The 20,551-nt window shown below is 39.1% G+C and overlaps 1 protein-coding gene across 3 annotated transcripts in view; it reads right to left on the bottom strand.

The window, feature by feature from the left end:
- The window catches only part of COL5A2 (collagen type V alpha 2 chain), a 185,459-nt gene that overhangs the window by 95,157 nt on the left and 69,751 nt on the right, over positions 1-20,551 (bottom strand). For all 3 annotated transcript variants that reach the window (XM_032220718.1, XM_032220699.1, XM_032220707.1), the window contains exon 2: positions 3,188-3,415. In XM_032220718.1, coding sequence (XP_032076609.1) covers positions 3,188-3,415 — 228 coding nt within the window. The remainder of the gene's footprint in view (positions 1-3,187; positions 3,416-20,551) is intronic.

The following is a 20,551-nucleotide window of genomic DNA, read 5'->3' as shown; positions in this document are numbered from 1 at the left end:
CCCACAAGATTTATAAAACATTTAAGAAAGTTTTGTTATTTATATACATGAATAACTCCATATCTACAATACTGTAATCCCTTAATTCAGGGTAGAGTCAGGGCGATAGTGTATAGAGCTGAGCATTTACTGGCCAGATGCCCTTCCTGACACCATATGGCGTTCACAGCATTTTTTTCTTTGCGCCCTAGGAAAGAAACAGCTGCCGCTACCTAGGATTGAGCTCTCAATCTTCCAAGTTAGAGATGAGACTCTTTACCACTAGGCTACCATAGTATAATATAATTATATTATGCACTTTATATGTGGCCCAAGACAATTCCACTTCACTCGGTGTGGCCCAGGCAAGTCCAAATATTGGACACCTCTGTAACCAAATTGCCATTTTCAACTCTTTTTAACTTTCAGGTAGCAATAGCAATAGCAGTTAGACTTATATACCGCTTCATAGGGCTTTCAGCCCTCTCTAAGCGGTTTACAGAGTCAGCATATCGCCCCCACAGTCTGGGCCCTCATTTCACCCACCTCGGAAGGATGGAAGGCTGAGTCAACCTTGAGCCGGTGAGATTAGAACCGCTGAACTGCAGATAACAGTCAGCTGAAGTGGCCTGCAGTACTGCACCCTAACCACTGCGCCACCTCGGCTCTTATGTGGCAACTTTCAGATCTCAAAGCTACTTACAAGGCTAACTGGAGACATGAGTCCAAAGAGGCAGACTATTACATAGAAGCTGTCCTATTTCGGAATTATATCAGGAAAAAGTTTATTTAGACATCATGACAATTTTACATTTACAATTTGAAACATAATGCAGGTTGCAGATCCTCCCAGATCTTTGGTACTATATTTAACTACAAAGTTCTGCTTCCAATTAATTTCAAATAAGATCAGCACGGATTAGTCATGCATTCATTGCTGATCTTATTTGAAATTAATATTTTGTTTAGGAATGTCTCAGCAGACCCATTCACTGATCTTGATCTCTCTCTATGTGCATGGTAGAAGAATATGAATTCATAGATTTAAAGGCCTGACTCACAATATATCTTAAGAACATTTTTAAAGTTGGTATTACAGGGATATATCAAACTTGGACTGAAGAATCTCTGAAAATGCCTCATCAATAGCAGCAAGCTTTAAAAAATATTAACACCCTCCCAATGTCAAATTTGATACTGAAAGGGATTCATCAAAACTGTATTTTAAGTTGACTGGACTTCTCCCCTCACCCCTGAAACCCCTCAAAAAATTATTGTATTCAAAAGAATGAGTATTAGATTTTCCCTATACATTTTCCCTGCAAATGTGAAAATTCATTTGCCCATCCTATTTGATCTTCCGAACTAACAGTAATCGTCTGGAATAATATTTCCACATTTGTAAGTAGATTCAGGGGGAAATCTTGAAATGTTAAAGATGTTAACGTGATGTGGAATCATATTCCAAAACTCTGGAATCTTACTGTCTATGAAAAATTATGGTTATGCTGGGCATGGTGAATGGAGAGATGGATGGAGAGAGAGAGAGAGAGAGAAAGAGAGAGAGAGAGAGAGAGAGAGAAGAGGGGGAGTGATATTATTCAAGACAATAAAAATTGACTTTGAGAAATGTGTAACTTGTCCATTTTGGAATAGGCAGCATTTTTAACTAATCAATGAATGAAGCAATACATTCCACTTTGGTATAGATTTTGTGATATAATTTTATAATTTTAGTAACATGTAAAAGTATTTTTGTAAACTTGGTGACATTTATATGTTTTATATATTAAATGTTTAGTATTAAAACTGGTTAAGTTCTGTTAGGATCTTTAAATGTTAGCGAGGTCTTTTTACCTATATTTTGGTTTCAATTCAATTTTTTTTTTTGTATTGCATGGTTCTTTTCTATTCTGATACTTCGTTTAGTTTGTGCAATCTTAAAAAAGGTATTTTTAAAGAAAAAAGAAAATAATTGAGTCTTTCTACACCTATTTTAAAAAGAATTCTATTGAATTTATCGATTCATTTTGTGTTCCTGGAATTGTCAACATCTCCTCAAGGACCCTTGAATGGGGATGAAACAAGCACAATAAGAGGGATTGTCACTGAAATATTTCTTTCTCTACAATCACCAACATCATTTTCATACATAACACATATTCACAGAATAGCAGATCTGGAAGGGACCTATGAGGTCTTCTTGTCCTAGCCTCTGTTCAGACAGGAAACACTATACCATTTCAGACAAATGTCTCCAGTCTCCAGACATTCCAGTCTCTTCTTAAAAACCTCTCTACAAGTTGTGGGAAGCACCCACAACTTCTGAAGGCAAGCTGTTCCACTGATTAATTCTTCTAACTGTCAGGACATTTTTCCTTAGTTCTAGGTTGCTTCTATCCTTGATTAGTTTCCATCCATTGCTTCCTGTCCTGCCAATATTGCCCCATAGATAGGCTTGAACTTCTATATGCATATATATTTCTCTCAAACTTTGGTGTCAGTGAAAACCTGGGTTTTTTTTAAGTATCTTGCATGTTCTGGAACAGTTTTCAGTTGAAAAATGTAATAATATTATTGAACATTGGAAAGTTTAATTCAATCTATACTTCGTACCAAACTAATCAGATTTTGATATCCCTGACTACTGTCTCCTAAGCTGTGCTCTTCTCACAATCAGGTCTTTGGCTTTAAAAGAAGTGTGTTTGGAGGAGGTATACATGAAATGCTCATCAGGGGTAGGAAATGTGGGAGGGGGAAACTGTGTATTTTAGGAGAAAAAGTATACAAATTAAACTCAATGTCCTCAAAATAACTAAACCAAAATGAGTTAACAACTTTATACGTGTAACATTTGCATACTAGAAAGATAAAACCATCAATTTTTAACAAAAAGTGTGTTTGGGGGGGGGAGAATGCTTTAAATAAATAAAAAAAATAGATTAAGATCACTTTCTAAATTAATTCATTTCTGATAAACGTTTCACAATTAATGTTTTGTACATTTTGATATAACCTTTTGGGAGTTTTAGCTTGTTTTTTTTTCATAATCAGTGATCACAGTATGTTGTAGTGCACACATGATCTTCCATTGTGTCATGCTTTACCACTTAGACATTACTATCCAATGGTCACTGAATGTACGGATTTAAAATAACAAGCTGATCTATTGAAAGTTATTTTTTCCAATTAAAAAAAAAAGCTTTACCGATAGAACCTTCAAATCCAGTTCGGGCTGTGTTTGGGCACGTAGGGCAACATTCTCCAGGGGGAACTTGTGGGCTTTCACATTCTAGTGGTTCGAGACACTGGATAGCATCGCACAGAATGGCTCCATTGTCACACACACAAATCTGGCATGCTGAAGGCTTCCAGATGTCCCTATTCAGATACACCTGGTTATTCTGAGTGCAGGCGATTTCTTCTTCTTCTAAGTCTGGAAGAGAGAAAGGACAGAGAACAACATTAGAAGCATCGGATTTCTGCTGTGAAGAAGAAGGGGGGAAAAATGCTTCCAACACAAGAACAGGGAAATATTCCTGACTCAGAAGACTTATTGGGGGTGTCATGAACATAGCTATCCAAAGCATTTCACTGGGCAGAAATGCAGTCTAGAACTAGGAGAGACGCATACCAATGTGGTTATGACGCTATTTCCAGCACAGACAGCAGGACCAAAGCCTTGAGAGCTACCCAATTATCCTTTTCATACTAGAAAAAAATAGTATCGTAAAAATGAGACATGCTAAGCAAGTCTTCCCAAAACAATATCAGACTCTGGTCATAGATGCAGAATTGCACTAACACTTGGGCAAAAAATCATTTTCTAACATAGTGAAATCTTTCAAGAATACAGAAACTGAGACGATCCCACTCAACTGAATCAAAAGGACAGATGGGCTGTCATTTATATTCTTGACTTTCAGAAGTGAAGACAAGAACCTTAGCTACAAGTTCAACTATCCCAGCAAGAAACAGCTTTGTTTGTTTAAATATGTTGGTGATAGTCAAGCAAATACAGCAGTACAATGAACATTATCCATGCCTCATGGCACCATAATTCAACAGCATTGGAACAAAGGTGAATTCTTGTGCTAGAGCTCAGAGACAGGGTTCAAACAACCCATTAACCCATATTGTTGATTGATTCAGTTTGGTTTAATGTATTGAGACATAAATAAGAACACAAGAATAGCCCTGCTCATTCTGGCCAAAGCCTCTCATACTCCAGCATTTTATTTCTCACATTGGCCAACTCAATGCCTTGAGATGCTCACAAGCAGGAAGGAGAGCCAGCACCCTCTTTCGCCTCTGCAGCTGATACTGTATTAAGAGGGATGCCACTCCAAATTTAAAATAACTGACTCACAAGAACAATAGCTTTTGATAGACCTGTCCTCCATGTGTTTATCTCAATCTCTTTTGAAGTCATCTAAGTTCACTGTCATAGCCGTGTATTGTGGTAGTGCATTTTACCAGTTCATTGGCCATAAATCAAGCCAGTGAAAGTAGCAAGCCATTGCTGGATTTGCAGTGTGAATAGGCAACGCCTCATGTATTCAACTAATTATGTTCAACCCACAACAATTAGGACAACTTCTGAATCCTTCTTTAGGCTACCTTTATACTCCTTTGAAAGCATTGCCCACTAGCAACACTTATTTAATTTGCTCACGCGTGTAGTCAATGGTGAGATTTCAAATCTTTTCCTATTGGTTCTATGAGAGTATGCACCCATGCCTAATACACACTTTGCACACACGCACAGCACTCAAAAACTGCACTTGGTGTTAGCGCTGGTGAGCTGAGCTGTTGTTTCACAACAAATAAGTAATGCTACACACACACACACACACACGTGTGTGTGTGTGTGTGTGCATCTGTTGTATTTGTGCTGATAAATAAATATGGGAGGAGGCCTACTGCTTCCTTTCTCTGTCTATCGGCTCATCACAAGAGACCATCCAGACAGAAACCCAATATTTTTATTGTTGCCTTAAAAAAAAAATGGGTTTTCGTCTGGATGGTCTCTTGTGACGAGCCGATAGACAGAGAAAGGAAGCAGTAGGCCTCCTCCCATATTTGGGCATACCAGGGGTTGTGACACTAAATACATACCTATTTCCCTGGCTCAGCTGATAAAGAAGGAGAACCTTGTGGCTTAGTGGGTAACACATCTGCCTAATATGTAATACAGCCCAGGTTCGAATCCCAGTAAGGGTATGGCTAGCTGATGAGAGCTAAATAGCTTGAAATAGCTCTATACTAGTCTCCCTTTATTTATTTATCAGCACAAATACAACACACACACACACACACACATACACATATATGATTTTTTTTATTCAGTCTTTATTATTTTTATAAATAGCTGAAGGTGACAAACATATCTAGTACTCTTCGCTCCTCCTATTTTCCCCACAACAATCACCCTATGGGGTAAGTTGAGCTGTAAATGATTCACTCAAGGTCACTTAGCTGGCTTTCATACCTAAGGCAGAAGTAGAACTCAGATCTCCTGATTTCCACACCTAGTGCCTTAATCACTATACCAAACTCGCTTTATTCTAGAAAGGAATTCAACATTTCCCAAGATATCGAAACAACAAATGAACAACCAATTCTTTCATATAAGCTCAACCAATCTCTAATAATTAGTTGATTTCTGCACTCCACATAAATGCAATGTGCGAAGCCAACAGAAAAATCTTCACTTCTGAAAAAAAAAAAAATAGTGGCAGCAAAGAAGGGGGAAAAAATGAGCAAAGCTGGTCTCTATCATTCAAAAATGTATTAAAATGTTATATACAAAGGGAACAACGATCAATGAAAAAGGCTGAATACCAATTAGTGTGACTTTATTGTTTTCCTTTAAGAAGGCTGATACAAGTACAACAGGAAAATTATTCCTGCTTTTTTTTTTCTGATTTCCTAGGATAGAGATCCTTTCATTATTTCATTATTTAGAGGGGGGGAAATACTAATAAATAACCACTAGGGGGCAGAAGAAGCCAGCTAAAACGATGCGAAATTATGTTTGCACCAAAAAATAAAAAAAAACAGGCCAGAAGCTAACTTGTTTGACTTACTTGGAGTCATTTTGGACTCTGACTTTCAGCCAAAGGAACTTTTCTCTGCAAATGTAATAACCACATTGCGGAGATGCGGAGGAAAATAAGGAGCCTGCCTGCACTCTTTAATGAGAGACAAATACAGAATTGTATGTTTGTAAAGCAGTGAATGAAGCAGACATTTGGAAGTTCATATCCAGTTTCTTAGCGCAACCCACTGGCTTTTTTTTACTAATACGATTCAATCACAGCTTGGCAAAGTAGGTACCAATTTTTTTTTTATTGAAAATTTTGGAAAAAAAAACTTTTACAAATATTTACCTCCCTCCCCCCCCACCCAAACCCCACCACCCCCACCCACCCCACCCAAACCCCACCCCCCCAACCGAGGTGGCGCAGTGGTTAAATGCAGCACTACAGGCTACTTCAGCTGACTGCAGTTCTGCAGTTCGGCTGTTCAAATCTCACCGGCTCAGGGTTGACTCAGCCTTCCATCCTTCCGAGGTGGGGAAAATGAGGACCCGGATTGTTGTTGGGGGCAATATGCTGACTCTGTAAACCGCTTAGAGAGGGCTGAAAGCCCTATGAAATGGTATATAAGTCTAACTGCTATTGCTATTGCTATTGCTATTGCTAACCTCTCCCCCCCCCCCCAGCTTCCCAGAACCAATACAGGGTATAAATCTTTAACAAAGATATTCTAAGATAAACTTGAAAAAAAAGTTAGTATCATCTTTCATTTGAGCTTTAACTCCTCTTGTTAGGCTAGCTCTAAACAGATTATATCATTCCTTGGTTCTTCAGTCATAAACTAGTCCCATATTTATTTTGAGTATAGTCAATCCATCTTCTCCACTCCAGTTTATATTTCTCATTTGAGTGGTCCTTGAGATATGCTGATATTTTTAGCCATCTCTGCTAGATTTGCTACTTTTAATGTCCATTCTTGAATAGTAGGCAAATCTTCCTTCTTCCAGTATTGCGCCACCAGCAGTCTTGCTGCCGTTATTAAATGCAAAATCAGGTTAGTCTCTACAACTGTACAATCAGTAATTATACCTAACGAGAATAACTGAGGGGTAAACTTTATCCTTTTCTTAAGAACATTTTGCATAATCCACCATATTTTTATCCAAAATGCTTTAACCTTTTTACAAGTCCACCATATATGATAGTATGTAGCATCAGCACAATCACATCTCCAGCATTTAGGTTGTAAATTCGGATACATGGAGGCCTTTTTTTAAAGATCTAAATGCCATCTATAAAACATCTTATAAAAGTTTTCTCTCAAATTTTGGGCTTGTGTAAATTTTACATTTCTTACCCAGATCTTTTTCCATGTATCCAGCATTATTGGTTCTTCAAAATTTTGTCCCCTGGCAAAGTAGGTACCAAAATTAACAGATAATTGAGGGAGAGAAGAGAATTTGCGTTAAAAAAAAAAGTTTATAGCCCATATTATAACACTGCCGGTTTCTTCAAAATGAAGCTAAAACAATTGTACTGTGTAAGCTTTCAGCCTGAAGACACTGAGATGCTAAATCAGTGTTTCTCAACCTTGGCAACTTGAAGATGTCTGGACTTCAACTCCCAGAATTCCCCAGCCAGCTGGCTGGGGAATTCTGGGAGTTGAAGTCCAGACATCTTCAAGTTGCCAAGGTTGAGAAACACTGTGCTAAATACATCCAAACATCAAAAAAAAAAAAAAACCTGACTCAGTTGGCGACATAAAGTCCCTTTTTCACTGCCCCGGCAGGCCTTCTCAAACCTACTGTTTAGAATTGGATGACCCTACCGAACAGGACTGGGAACCAAAACAACGGTGCAGTGCTGAAGAACATCCACTTATATGACTTTGCTGCAGTACATTTGAGTCAAGTTTAGAGAGAGGAGCTGGCAGTTGTTAAGATTATTAAAGAAGCAAAGTACCTACGAAGTGTAAAATATGGCCCTGCGTTTGGGCCTCAAGCATCTAGTAGATCTGTGTACAATTTAAAAAAAATTAGAGAGGGTAAGAGTAGGGGAGAGGTAAGGGAAGAAAGAAGGGGAAGGAGAGGAGGAAGGAAGGAAGTAGAGAAGGGAGGGAAGAAGGAAGGGAAAGGAGAGGAGGGTGGAAGGGAGAGAAAGAGAAGGAGAGATAGTAGGAAAGGAAGAGGAAGAGTGGAGGAGAGGTAAGGGAAGAAGAAAGAGGTAAGGAGAAGTGGGTGGAAGGGAGAGAAAGAGGAGGAGAGGAGGGAGGGAGGGAGAGAAAGAGAAGGAGAGAGGGTAGGAAGGGGAAGAGAGAGGGTAAGAGTAGGGGAGAGGTAAGGGAAGAAAGAAGGGGAAGGAGAGGAGGAAGGAAGGAAGGAGAGAAGGAAGGGAGGGAGAAAAGAAAAGAAAGAGAAAATAAGGTGGTGTTACAACAGGCACTAGGGATGGTAAACAAAGCAATCCAAATTGTACCTTATAACCTTTTAAATGGAATAACAATAGTATAAGAATGGCAAAGAAAAAGAATAACTATGTGAATGTATACCTATAATTGTATGTAAGAGAATAAATGACAGTAAGAATATAAAGCACAATATAGATAAACAATATTTGGTTATAAATAGCTAAGTATAAAGAAATATAGAATTGTACATAAAAATGGATAATGAATAAGGAGACCATGAATGCAAGATAGAAATGTATAGAAGGGAGAACACTAACTGCAAAGAAACCGATACGGAACTGCTGTATGATATACGATGGAACTTCTTGTTCCTATGTTGTTTTAAGTCATGTGTTTGTTTTTGTTGATGTGTTTATGTGTTTAAAATAAAAATTTATTTAAAAAAAATTAGAATTGTGGAGCTCTGTTTCATTTTATTAGAAGCTGAAATCCATCAGTTTTTGATTTATTTATTATTACATCTCTTTGCTGCTCATCTCCCATCGATATGACTCTGGGGCAGTGTTAAACCAATTAGCGCCAGAAGCGAAGCATGGGTCGGTCAGGCAAATTATATACTACCAGTTTTTGACCACACATTTGTGATTGGCATCAGAATGAAGTTTCCCTGAAAAGGGTATCTTCTTTTAGAATTCTCCTTCACCTCCAATATTTTCATTTTAGAGGCGCTACTGTTGTCACACAGCTGACAATTAGAAATGATAATTGTCATGTTTCTGGAAATGACTCAGTTTCCAGAGGCCTCCTAACTTAGCACAAATATTACTGCCAATAGTTGGAGATACACTATGTTAGTCGAGATAAAATCCTATTCCAAAAATCTTCTGCCATCTATCAAGCATGCTAGTGTTCCTTCAAACTTCTAAGAAACTCGGCAGCTTTGTATAATCCCACAATGTAGGAGCAAGTGCTGCCTAATTTAAGAAACCGAACAAGATGTGCTCCTAGATACTCTCATTAGAAACTATAGCATTTTCCCTATTAATTAACAGCAGACCAGGGGTACCATTTTCAACAGTACATAGAAATACAAAGCTGTTTCCAGCAACATCTAAACATACACACAGCAAAAGGCAGATGTTAGACCTACAGGGAAAGAGTTCTTACTGGCAAAATTAACACACATCACCCAACACAGATAATAACTGCACTGGGAGGATGGGCGACATTATAATAATAGGCAGGAAAATAAAGATTAAATTCCTTGTGGGTTTTGTTCCCATTAACAATTACCCCTCCTTTTCATTATACCTAGATTGGGGTTCTTTAAATGTGAAAGGTAACTCTAAAGGTTCCCCTCGCACATATGTGCTAGTCGTTCCCAATTCTAGGGGGCGGTGCTCATTTCCCTCCAAAGCCGAAGAGCCGGCGCTGTCTAAAGACATCTCCGTAATCATGTGGTCGGCATGACTAAACGCCGAAGGTGCACAGAGCGCTGTTACCTTCCCACCAAAGGTGGTTCCTATTTTTCTACTTGCATTTTTACATGCTTTCAAACTGCTAAGTCGGCAGAAGCTAGGACAAGTAACGGGAGCTCACTCCATTATGCGGCGCTCGGGATTCGAACTGCCAAACTGCCGACCTTTCTGATCGACAAGCTCAGCGTCTTAGCCACTGAGCCACTGCGTCCCCTTGATGTATGTATGTTTTAATTCTAAAAACATGGCACTGATCCTTAATAGTATATTCAGTGTCAGCCACACTAAGTAGACCAATTCAGGAAAGCAACTCCACAGGAAGATTAAAACTACTTTTGTTGATATTGGCTTTAACAGCACATTCGTGCAAGTCTAGTTATGCTGCATCCTTTACCCCTTCTTACACTTCACTCAATTCAGGAAGTGCCTGTCTGAGTGGAATGTTGTCTTCTTGCTTTGGAATCTAAAACGTTGCAGATCCTTTTGCCTAGTTAATGGTTTGTGCATATTCCTGATCAGGTCATCTTTATATTCTACATTTAGTTTCACATCTGTCTTGCCTTCAGAGGGTGGACACATGGAACATTCAGGGATTATACATTGAAAGGATGACATCCAGTGGTGAGTTGCAGGCGGTACGCCCCAGTACGCACATACCGGAGCCAGCCCGGAGCACCGGATACCATTCTGGTACAGTACTCTGGAAGGCCCACCCACCCGCCCAAGCTCCTTACTGGAGTTTAAAGGCTTTTGCAGGCGCATGGCGCATACAGCACCTACGCAATGCTCTGCGGAGCAGCTGGAGCATCGCGGAGCATCGCACAGGCACTTGAATGCATGCATGTGCTGCGCGTGTGTGTGCGTGCACTGCGCGCATCCCTGAGGACGCTGCCAGCCCCGTTCCAACCATATCGGTTGGAACAGGATTTGCAACCCACCACTGATGACATCCCAAAATACTATTTTTCTTGCATCAAACGGTATCTCAGTAAAATTGATTTTGGAAAGCTAGTTTAAGACTAAGGATTGAAATGACTGTTCATGTTTCTGCCACTGGAGGATAAAATATTTCAGCAAAGAAAATAAAATATAGGTCCCCCTCGACTTGTGACCACAGCGGAGTCCAAAGTTTGTGTTGTTAAGTGAGACATACATTAAGGGAGCTTTGCTCCACTTTATGACCTTCCTTGACACAGTTGTAAAGTTAATCATTGCAGTTGTTAGGTTAGTAAACAGAGTTATTAAGTGAATCTGGCTTCCCCATTGACTTTGCTCGTCAGAAGGTCACAAAAGCTATTCACATGACCCCAGGACACACAATAAATACCAGTTGCCAAGCATCCCAATTTTGATCACATGACCACCGGGATCTTGCAGTAGTTGCAAGTATGAAAAATGGTGATAAGTCACTTTTTTCAGAGCTGTCCCTAAATGAACTGTAGTAAGTCAAGGACTACCTGTATCCCAACAATATCCCAATATGTATAATTGCCAACACATCAGTTTCAGATATAGGTAAATTCTTTATTTAATGTGCCCATTTATTTATGCATCCAATCCTCTTCATTCCCACAAGCACACATCTTGTTTTCTAAGCCCTATCATAGGTAGGTCCAACAGAACAAAGCATTAGTAAAGGAGATTAAAGCAGTTTGCCAATGTGGGAACCGTGTTTTGTAAGATATCTTGTTTATCTGATCATCATTCACTTCTCTCAAACATTAATACATTCTAATGTTACGATAAAATTAACTGCTTCCTTTTTTTAGATGTCTGGAAGGGGGGGAGGGATGGAGATTTGTTGGTAAGTAAATAAATAGAAAAAAATTAAAATAATAATAATTGTACAAGGAAAGGAGGGAAGGAGGGAGGGAGATTCATTGGTTTTAGGCATAACGCAATTGATTGATTGATTGATTGATTTCATTTATATGCCGCCCTTTTCCCAGAAGGGGACTCAGGGTGGCTCACAGTTCAATCAGGGAAGGGGTACAGACAGGGGGTAAAAAACGAACACAACAATACACAATTTAAAAACACACAACAACCATACCATTCGAGAAGGGGGGCAGAAGCTCTTTAGCCCCAGGCCTGTCGGAATAGCCAGGTTTTAAGGGCTTTGCGGAAAGTCTGGAGGGTGGTGAGGGTTTGAATCTCCACGGGGAGTTCGTTCCAGAGGGTTGGAGCAGCCACAGAGAAGGCTCTCCTCCGGGTAGTCGCCAGTCGACATTGGCCGGCGGATGGAATTCGGAGGAGGCCTAATCTGTGGGATCTGATCGGTCTATTGGAGGTAATTGGCAGCAGGCGGTCAATTACATTTTGAAAATAAAATTCTGTGTTCAAAAGGCCTGTTCTGGAAAAATGTTTTCTAGAGAAACATTGACGTTGACCTTCTGTAGACATTGATGCAAAGTTGATTTCACCTTGCCTGCTGGGCACTCTCACATCTGTTTTCTTTGGTTTTAGCCCCAGAATGAGCTGCGACATCCCCAATCAAGGATTGGAGGCAAGTTCGCAAAGCATTTATTATGACATAGCTCCTACATTGGTACCATCAGGACAGCAGTGAGAAAAGCTCAAAGCACTGACCTAAGGAGATGAGAGCACTGCTTTTCCTCTTCCTGGAAAGGTCTGCAGATAACTGGCTGACTGCATAGCAAAATTACTCAGCTATTGCAATGCTGGTTCTGTGGGAAATTTAAAAGAATGGCCAGCAAGAAAAGTTGTAAGAAGTCCAAGGTGAGGAGGGATCCTTCTGTTTCTAGTTCCTATTCGGCTTTGCCTGTATCCCAGTTATCTAGTTTACGTTGACAAAAAACAGACCTTTGACATTCCAGAGTCAGGTAGTGAGGATAAAAATGAATCAAGATAACAAGGTATGAAAAATATTACCCAGTGTAACACGGTAGATTAACTATATAAACACAGAAGGTTACACCAATGCTCAACACTGAATAATATCCATTTGTGATAAAAGATTTACAGTTAGCATTCAGTCACTACAAAGGAAGTTGTATTTATCTAAAGGTTATTTACTAGAATCAATCGTCAATTCAAATACACAAGGACCAGTTGAGGTTTTGTTGTGTTTTTGTTTAACCATGGTTTTACGATCATACTGAAATCTTATGAAGGGATATTTTCTTATCAATGTTTGAAGCCTTCATTTTTCAAGATTTTTTTTTAATCTGTTAATGAAACCTTACCCTTAAAATATGTTGGGTTTACAGTTACCTAAATTTCCAGTTTTAGGGAACCCCAAAATATCTGAAAGACATTAAATATGTTTCAATCAAGTATCAAACTTAGTTTATACATATCAAAATTTTACATAGAACATCAAATACATAATAAATTAAAATATTAAACAGCCAATTGCCTTTAAAATCAGATTGAGGAAAAGTATCCTAAGAATTTCTGATCATTTCTTGAAGCTTATTTGGCAAAATGGAGTTTTTGAAGTTATATTCTGTGAGGATAGTTTCCTTGTGCAATTGCAGAGCCAATGTTAATATTGTTAAATGCTCTTTTAATATTGTAGAAAGTGGTCAGCTTGGACTCTATTCATTTCAGTCCTCATCTCTTTCCCAATGTTCTAATAATAAAATTTAATTTAATGCTAAATTTGCCAAATTTTCTCAGAAATGTTTTAATACACACCATAAACTGTTGAAAAATCCTCAAGAATACTCGATGAACTCCACCCAAAAATAACTTGGAGAATTTTTTGAGGCCACTTTCACTCAGCCTTATGACAAACCTAAATTGGTGCAAGAAAGATTGCTTCATAGTAAACAATTATAGAAAAATACACATAGAAGAGAATCTCTTTTTAAATTGCAGTAAATTAGTGTAAGCTCCAAGAAGTGAAAGACAGACATGTTATAACAATACAAGTGCCCCACTTTCACCTATGAAATGCTAGATTATATATTTCCAATTAAAAAGATAAATACTGAAAACAAATGCACTTTTGTGGAAAAAAATGCTATGGAACTGCATGTGGATGGGAATAATACCTCAAGCAGGAATGTCCAATCATGGCAATTTTAAAATTTGTGGACTTCAACTCCCAGAATTCCCAATGCAACATTCTCCATCCTAACTCTAAATCATACTGGCTCAGGAATTCTGGAAGTTGAAGTCCACAAGTCTTAAAGTTGTCAAGATTGGACACCCCTTAACTATTTTGTACACATGGTCCAATAAATTATTAGACCATCTATACAAGATAACGATATAGCCTAGTTCTTAGTTGCATTTGTTGCTCAAAGCACAAAGAACTTTTCCTTTCATGTTCAAACCATTTATCTACAGCACAGGTGTCAAACTCACAACGTCACATTGTCATCACATTGTCATCATGTGACATATCATGACTTTTCATGCTGGGTGGCTAGTGTGTGACATATTGGGCCCACGGGCTGAGAGTTTGACACCCCTGACCAACAATTTGCACCATATATACAGCTCAGAGTAACCAATCCAAAATGTTAAAACAATTAATCCCTCTGATGATTCATGCAGATGTGATATCCTCTTCACTAAGCACCAAAGAGATCATTGTCAGTGGTGGTTGATAAATGTGGTATCGCTGATAAGAGCACTGCAATCTCACCATTCTCTTTGCTCTGCTGTAACACCACAGTTGCCAGATGCAGTGTTTTCTTCGCCGTATTTTGCCACCCTTTTCGCCATTTTAATGCGTTGGGGGTGGTAGTTTAAATTAATCTGATGTTTTCCCAGTACTCTTAATTCAGGAGTGGGCAGAAGACAGATTGGTAGAATCATGGATGATCACAAATAGATCGGCAAGGTTTAGTTCTGTTTTGGAAATCAGAACAAATTCCTGCACCCAGCACCATTCGGTTCAGTTTGCAAAACCATGTGAGTTTAGCTTCGCCTAGAATTTAAGTATAATTCAAGAAAATCAAATGCTCAATTTATCTTGCATTGTAATAGATGCTAGAATTTAGAATGCTTTCTGGTCAGTTGCAAACCATTCACTGACTTGCCAAGGCAATATTGCCTAAGAGAACTTACTAAGATAAAAATGCTGAAATGAATAAAATCAAGGACATTACTTCTTTAAAATAAACGAAAGAATTGCATCAACTTGCCCCAAAATCATTTTATAACTGCAGACTTCTCAAATTATTTTCAATAGAACTATACAGATTTATTTATTACTTTTCTCCTAGGATTATGATTTCTAGGAAACAGAAATAAAAGACAGGTTTTCTTCAGGCTATAATGCCCATTTTATTTTCATATGGCTCCTTGCTTTGGGACTAATGGCACTATGAACATTACCAGTGCATAAATCTCTGCATGAAACAGCTTTATCTTAGTTTGGAATGGCTATGTGCTTAATAATGTTGCAGGAATTATCCATTCCCAATCCACTTTACAATCATCTATCATCAATTACCATTCCACAGAAAGCATTTTTTTCTATATTAATGGCTAAATGAAAAAGTGAACAGGGTTCCATACTAAGGACTAGGGTAAGTTCTTTGCTTTTGGGAGATTTCCATTTTTTTTAAAAAAAAAAAAGTTTAATTCTGTAGAAACATTTCCTAGGTCAATTTCATGCCAGATAGCACCTACTTTATAAACTTTGAGAGGTGAATGAAGTGGCACAACTATTCCCAAAACTCTGTGTAAGTCAGGGCTGTCAAACACCCAGCCCACGGTCAGAATGCGTCGCACGCTGGCCACGCCCACACGTTTAATGAAGGGGGGGAAAGTCCCAATGTGACCCCGTGAGTTTGACACCCCAGGTGTAAGTAATCTTCAAAGAGCTTGGTGCTGCTATAAATACACCCACTATAACTCCCCCCCCAAGGAAATATTATCACTAGCCTAATTTTAATCTTTTAGAGTTTATCTAAATCCATTAAGTAGCAAGGATCTGTGAGTAGAATTTGTTTAATTCCCTACTGTTCTTTTAATAGGTGTATTTTTAAAAAAAGAATCTTAACAGCTTGCTTTGTATACTTTTTTTAATGAAGCTCTATAGAGCTCATATAACTGAAATCCCATGATTGAAGGCAACACTTGATCTCTCAGATTTAAAAGATTTAAAAGCTAAATCTGTTGTGCTCCACCGGCGGCCTGTGGAGCTGGATCGGAGTTGGACAGTGAGGTGGTTGAGAAGGAACATGGGCCAGTCCTGGAGTCTGGCCGAGGGTCAGAGGGTCCTGGATGAGGACACAGAGACAGAGAGGGGGCCAGGGCCATCTGGGAGTTATGTGCTGCCTCTGGAGCTTCCAGAGTCAGACATGAGTGAGGCAGAGGAACAGGGAGAGCCTGTTCCCAGTGTGCGCATGCACAGATCTGCCAGAAGGCAAGAGCAGTTAAGACAAAAGGGATGACTCGGAGTAAGACTTGGAGATGAGTGGCCCCTTCCATAAGACATAAAGGAGGAACAAAGGCACATGAGCCTTTGAAGAAAGCAACTGTGTTTGTTCTGGTCGGTTTAAATTCTGAAGCTCCGTTTTGACTCTGTGCTCCGTGTAGCCTTGCCAAGCTAATTGCCAATTAGGTCTTTGGCAGCATTTCAAGAGAGATAAAGGTGGGTGCTTATCAGAGGTGGGTTCCTACCAGTTCGCACCAGTTCGGTAGAACTGGTTCGTCAAATCTACCGAACCGGTTAGAAGAGGTTCTACCAGAAAGCAGGCCACACCTACAGAAGAGGTTCCAAAAAGTTTTGAAACCCACCACTGACACACACACACACACACACACACACACACACACACACAGAAAGAGAAAGAGAAAGGAAGGAAGAAAGAAATAAAGAAAGAAAAAAGAAAGAAAAAGTGAGAGAGAGATGAAAGAAAAAAAGGAAAAAGGGACAGAGAGACAAAAAGAAGGAGAGAGAGAGAGAGAGAGAGAGAGAGAGAGAACACATGGCCAGCAAGCCACTCCCACCAGGTCACATGTCCCACAAGCCACCCCCACAAAGGAGGCCACACCCACAGAGTAGGTTCGAAAAATTTTTGAAACCCACCACTGGTGCTTATCAGCCCTATCCTGAAGGACTGTGGCAGACTTCTGTCGGACTCTTTACAAACTATTGGTGACTCATTACGGGCTGTGAATGACCATAATTCACAGCCACTGAAATAAAAAGAGGGTTGGGGGGACTAAGCATGTGCTTTTTACTGTCTCAGGAAGCCTAGGTCAGAACAAAATCTGGCAATTGAACAAGATTCTAACTACAGCAAAGTACTTCCAACACAGGAGCTTCAGTTCAGAGAGATTGTGAGAAACAGTTTGCGCTACCTTAGATGTGTAAAATAATCTCCAGGTGACTTGAATGTATGAGTTGTGAATTCCAAGAATGAATAGGGAGCATCAGGGTCTGAAAGCCATTATAGGAACAATTGGATGCATTTCATACATAGTAAAAGCCTACAGAGAACTCCTTCAACCATATGGTCAACTAACTTGGATCAGTAGAACTTGGAAGACCTTTTGCTAACAATTAGTAAGTCAGTTATGATGGATAATGCAGCTGCCTGTTGTAGCTTTTCTTATATCCTGGCTCTAAAATGAAGCTTTTCTTCCGAGCACACAACTCAAATATTACCTGGAAAATAATAAACAGGTCAAGGGCAATAAGCCACTAGAAGTTATTTATTCTACTTTTGGAGGAAAAGGAATTGATGGACTATTCAAGTCTAAATCCAAGTTTATTATATTTCAGTCCATTAGCAGCATAACATTTCAACTTTTCAAATTTTCCTTCCATGATATCCCATCATGAAATTTCCCCCAAAAGAGCTTCTTCTAGAACCAAATTAGTAATGGAAAACCTTCAGGGTGTTTCTTCTGAACTATCCCAGCATTCATAAACTGACGGATAATATATAAATGTGTCAATTCAAACAATGCAAGTCAATGTAAATACATAATGCAGACTTCCTGAGACTGAAGTACTTGAGAAAGCACTTTGGGGAATGCTAGGAAAATCCGTGTCCAATTTTCCATATGCACAAGCTTCGGTGCAAGGTAGAGTATTGAGACACGTGGTCTTTGCATACTTTCGCAGTCAAGAGCTCTGCAATTACTGAGCATTATAAAAATTAAAGCATTTGCCATATGTGAGAGGAATCCCCAAAAAATAACATCATGATCTCGGTTATGCAGTAAAGATACAACAAGCTGATGGAAAACAGATGTCTTGGGCTGTTATTTTATAGGTAAGCTGTGTCAGCTTTTCTGAAGTAAGCATCCTCTTTTTAGTGCTCTCAAAATTGGCAGAAATTATTCTTACTAGCAAGTTCTCACTCAAGGAATGATATGCTTGGAAAAGTCTGAGTAAACATTATTTTGGACAACAGAAAAGGTATATGTGCAAGCATATGCTTGTGTTCGTATGTATGTTTATGCACACACACACACACACTATATATATATATATATATATATATATATATATATATATATATATATATATATATATATATATATATATTGCAAAAGCATTACTCATTCTCTTTTCCCTTGGCCAGGTTTAATTGAAGTTTTCACTAAAGATGAATAAAGTGCTTTGAAAGTGATGACTTCTTCAAGCAAACTTAGAAAAAAGAGAATAATATAGCGGTATTAGTAGCCCTTGGTGTCCTATCAGGAAATCTGGACAAGCACTTGGACACACTAGAAGGAGAAAGGAGTTAATTGATTAGTCTTAGGCTCATATAATAAAAGGAAATACAAATACAGGATCTAATTCTAGAATAATAGATAAAAGAAAAATATGGTAATAAAAAACATACATGGTAAATGTAAAGAATCAGTGTTCAGACAAACAGCAATAGCAATATACTGCTTCACGGTGCTTTATAGCACCTTTAAATACCTCACCTTTACAGGATATCCGAATTGGTTCAAAGTAATGGGTTCTTAGCTCAACTGCTTTGAATAAAATTTAGCAGTTCTGCTCACAAGATATACATTAGAGCCAAAGAGGAAAAAAGGCAAGCTGCAATTGAGATCCCAGTGGACCAGGGGTGAAATGCTACCAGTTTAGTCTGTTTCACTCAAACTGGTAGTAAAAATTCTACTGGTCATCCCGAACCAGTAGTAAAATAAATGAAACCGGTTCAGGCGAACCGGTTTTTCCGATGATCAGCTGTGACATGCAATTTATATTGATATAAATCAATATAAATGGATTTCCCCCCCTCACTATTCGCTTACCGTACCTTTTTGACATTCTGTGCATGCTTATTACGTTGCTACCAAACTGGTAGCCAAGGTAAGTTTGAAGTTTGAAGTTTCATTTTATTTATATGCCGCCCTATTCCCTAAAAGGAACTCAGGGCAGCGAACAACTCCAACGGGAAAGGGAACATGCAAATACAAAATAGACATTTAAAATAACCAACAACCACACCTGTCGAGAGGGGAAGGGAGCTCATCAACCCCAGGCCTGCCGACACAGCCAGGTCTTAACGGCTTTTCGGAAAGCCAGGAGAGAGGTGAGGGTCCGAATCTCCGCGGGGAGTTCGTTCCAAAGGGCCGGAGCTGCAACAGAGAAGGCCCTCCCCTGGGTCGTAGCCAGATGGCATTGGCTGGTGGATGGAACCCGGAGGAGGCTGACCCTGTGTGATCTTTGGGAGATAATTGGCAGCAGGCGGTCTCTCAAGTAAGTGGGTTTCACTCCTGCCGTGAACTATTCTTTTAAGTGGGGATGTTAAATATCTACGCCTAAGAGGGGCATACAGTTTACCCTCAAACAAAATAGGAATAATTTCTTCAATAGCTGGGGCACTGACACACTAGGAATAGGCAGACTCTCAACACCTCAATTACAAAAAGTCATATTACTTGGAGCAGCACATATATTACAACAATACGCAATAGTCAAGAGTGCCAAATTCAATCAGAACTATCCGGGGAATTCTATGTAAATAACCATAACAATGTATTTAAAAACTACTGGCAGGAATAGCCAACACCCCTGAAGACAAGCTCAGGATCTAAAAAGACCTTGATAAACTTGAACAATGAGCCCTATCCAACAAAATGAATTTCAATGTGTAGTAAAGCAAAGTTTTACATTTAGGCAGGAAAAACCAAGGGTATAAGTACAGATTAGGCGAGACCTGGCTCATAAACAGTAACTGTGAAAGGGACATTGGAGTCCTAGTGGATGTTCACTTGAATATGAGCCAGCAGTGTGCAGCAGCAGCCAAAAAAGCTAACATAATCCTGGGTTGTATAAACAGAGGCATGGAATCAAAACCATGTGAAGTATTAGTACCGCTTTATAAAACCCTAATAAGGTCACACCTGGAACACTGCAAGAAATTTTGGTCACCCTACTACAAAAAAGATGTTGAGACTTTGAAAAAAGTTCAGAGAAGAGCAACTAAGATGATGAAAGACCTGGAGACTAAAACATTTGAAGAACAGCTACAGGATTTGGGTTTGGCTATCTAAAGAAAAAAAGAATTAGGGGTGACATGATAGCAGTATTCCAGTATTCAAGGGGCTGCCTCAAAGAAGAGGGGGTCAAATTATTCTACAAAGCACCAGAGGGCAGGACAAGAAACAAGGCTTGGAAACTAATCAAAGAGAGGAGCAACCTGGAATTAAAGGAGAAACTTCCTAACAGTGGCAACAATTAACCA

Source organism: Thamnophis elegans, chromosome 1 (genome assembly GCF_009769535.1).
Source record: "Thamnophis elegans isolate rThaEle1 chromosome 1, rThaEle1.pri, whole genome shotgun sequence".
In the NCBI taxonomy this organism is placed as follows: Eukaryota; Metazoa; Chordata; class Lepidosauria; order Squamata; family Colubridae; genus Thamnophis; species Thamnophis elegans.
The sequence above is the reverse complement of the archived record's forward strand: the minus strand, read 5'-3'. Positions and strand labels throughout refer to the sequence as shown.